Source organism: Plectropomus leopardus, unplaced genomic scaffold (genome assembly GCF_008729295.1).
Source record: "Plectropomus leopardus isolate mb unplaced genomic scaffold, YSFRI_Pleo_2.0 unplaced_scaffold11218, whole genome shotgun sequence".
NCBI lineage: Eukaryota > Metazoa > Chordata > Actinopteri > Perciformes > Serranidae > Plectropomus > Plectropomus leopardus.
The window spans coordinates 1,342-3,342 of NW_024611860.1; the positions used below are offsets into that span (position 1 = coordinate 1,342).

General features: G+C 43.4%; 1 protein-coding gene across 1 annotated transcript; it reads right to left on the bottom strand.

Annotated features, from left to right (window-relative positions):
• Nucleotides 1-661: 661 nt before the first annotated feature.
• On the bottom strand, nt 662-1,689 carry LOC121963420 (protein shisa-3-like; the record flags this gene model as incomplete). The annotated part of the gene is made up of 1 exon (XM_042513704.1): nt 662-1,689. A coding segment is annotated over exon 1 (280 nt), but the record flags the coding sequence as incomplete, so codon positions are not given.
• Nucleotides 1,690-2,001: the final 312 nt, after the last annotated feature.

Sequence of the window (2,001 nt, forward strand, 5' to 3'; positions counted from 1 at the left end):
GTGTTGAATAGTACAGATTTTGTCCTTTGTTGTCTGACAAGAGACATTTGACTCAGAATCATTTTTTTTTAGGAATCTGACTGTCAATCAATAAAAGCTGACATAACAGCAAAGAACAAGCACGACAAAGCTTGAATAGTAGACGTTTTAGAATAGTCAGGACTATGATGTACACAAGTATGTGAAAAAAATAGGTGTGCCAAAATATATACCATAAATGTACATGAAGAGTACCAACAGTAGAGATGAAATTGTTTGTGTAGATGCACCACATATTTAGTTTTATTTCTTATAATTTCATAAAACAGCAGGGTGATGATTGGAAACTGTGCCCACTGTGGCACTGAGACCTGCTTTATTTTGTCTTTATTGACGTTCAGCTGACCTCTGACCTCCCAGCAGAAACCAAATAAAATGACAAAATGAGACTAAATAAGCCATGAATTAGACTTAACATGCCTCTGTGTACTTCATCCATAATTACATGCAGGTTTTATTCAATTAGTTTAAGGTAACAGTGATGTATCTGTGATATTTTTTACCCAACCTAATTAATCTCTTAAATACTTTGCAGTTTTATGCAAAGTTTTGCCAAAATGCTGCACTTTAGGGAAGACTTAAGGAATGCATTTTGTAAGATGAAACTTATGTTAGAAATTACAAAACTTACGCGCTGCAAACTCGGTGTTGTCCACCTCCCTGTCGTTGGTGCAGCTGCCCTGGTCCAGCCGTGCGTCCGCGGCCGCGCAGCAGTAGCGCAGCGAGCAGGAGCCGCAGCACACGGTGGCGTCCGTGGTGTCAAAGTCCTCCGGACACTGGAAGCCATCGTGATAATTCCCATTAGCGTCCAGCCAGCCGTGGCAGTACTCCCCCTGCGCGTCCGATATCCGCAGATTCCAGGTCAGATATCCCAGCAGCAGGCAGTTCAGCAGGCGCACCATCCCGGCAAGCCGCTGCGGTTCACGGGTCCCTGCGTCCGCTGGGCTGCAGCTCCCGGCCACCGAGCGTCGGTCCCGGTTACAGACTCTTCATTTAGACTACTTTTTTATTGATAGAAAAACGCAGCGATCCCGAGATGCAAAGTTATGTCACCGTCATCTTCCCACCATCCATCGTGTTGAGCCAAAAGTTCCCAAATTGCAATGTGAGAAAATCCTTAATTTGATCTCCTCTTTTCTTTTTTTAAAGTTACTAAAATATCATCACTCAACTTTCTTCTCCTCCAAACACATCTGCTCCGCGTTTCTCTCCGCTCTGCATCGAGTTGCTCCTGGGGTCGTTTGTTGATGTCGGTGCAGAAGTTGTGCGCCCACTTCACTGAGGAGCTGCTGCTTTTGTGACTCTGGCTGTGTACGCGCGCACGTAACTCCCATTAAGAGACGTGCGCGTTCACGTGGTGGTGGTGGTGGTCGCAGCGGTGCAAAAGGATTCACATAATCATGCAGGAGCCCAAACAACATGCAGAAATGATCTTAATAAGCTCATTGAGCATGAGAGGAGGCCCACAGTGCTGCAGGTGTGGACAGCTGAACACAATGTGAGTTTGTATCAACCATTTTTTTAACATTTAAGACCAAACAATACAAATGCCTTAAATATACAAACAAAATGGACGATGTCATGCGAAAATAAATGAAAACATTTAGCCTAAAGTGGCGTTATAGCCCTAAACGTTATCCTCTTGTAACGAATGAAAAGTCTAAACTGTAAGAAATAGAAAATACTCTTGTTAGATGAAATGAAGTGCCCGCAGGTGTTTTTGGTGTGAACTAGCCGGAAGCTAAAGTTAGCTGAAGTTTAGTTTAACTAACTTTACTGGGTCCATTTGTTAACATCTCATCTTCTCCGCTTGTGCGACTGTAACCATTTAAATCACCATTTTAATCTAAAACCACTTTTTATTTGGTATTTGCAGTGTTTAAACCTGTATTTTGTGGAGTGTCTCTTCCAGTTGCACCATTAATGGGTGGCCTGGGGGGGACACAGCCACATTGCTTCCTG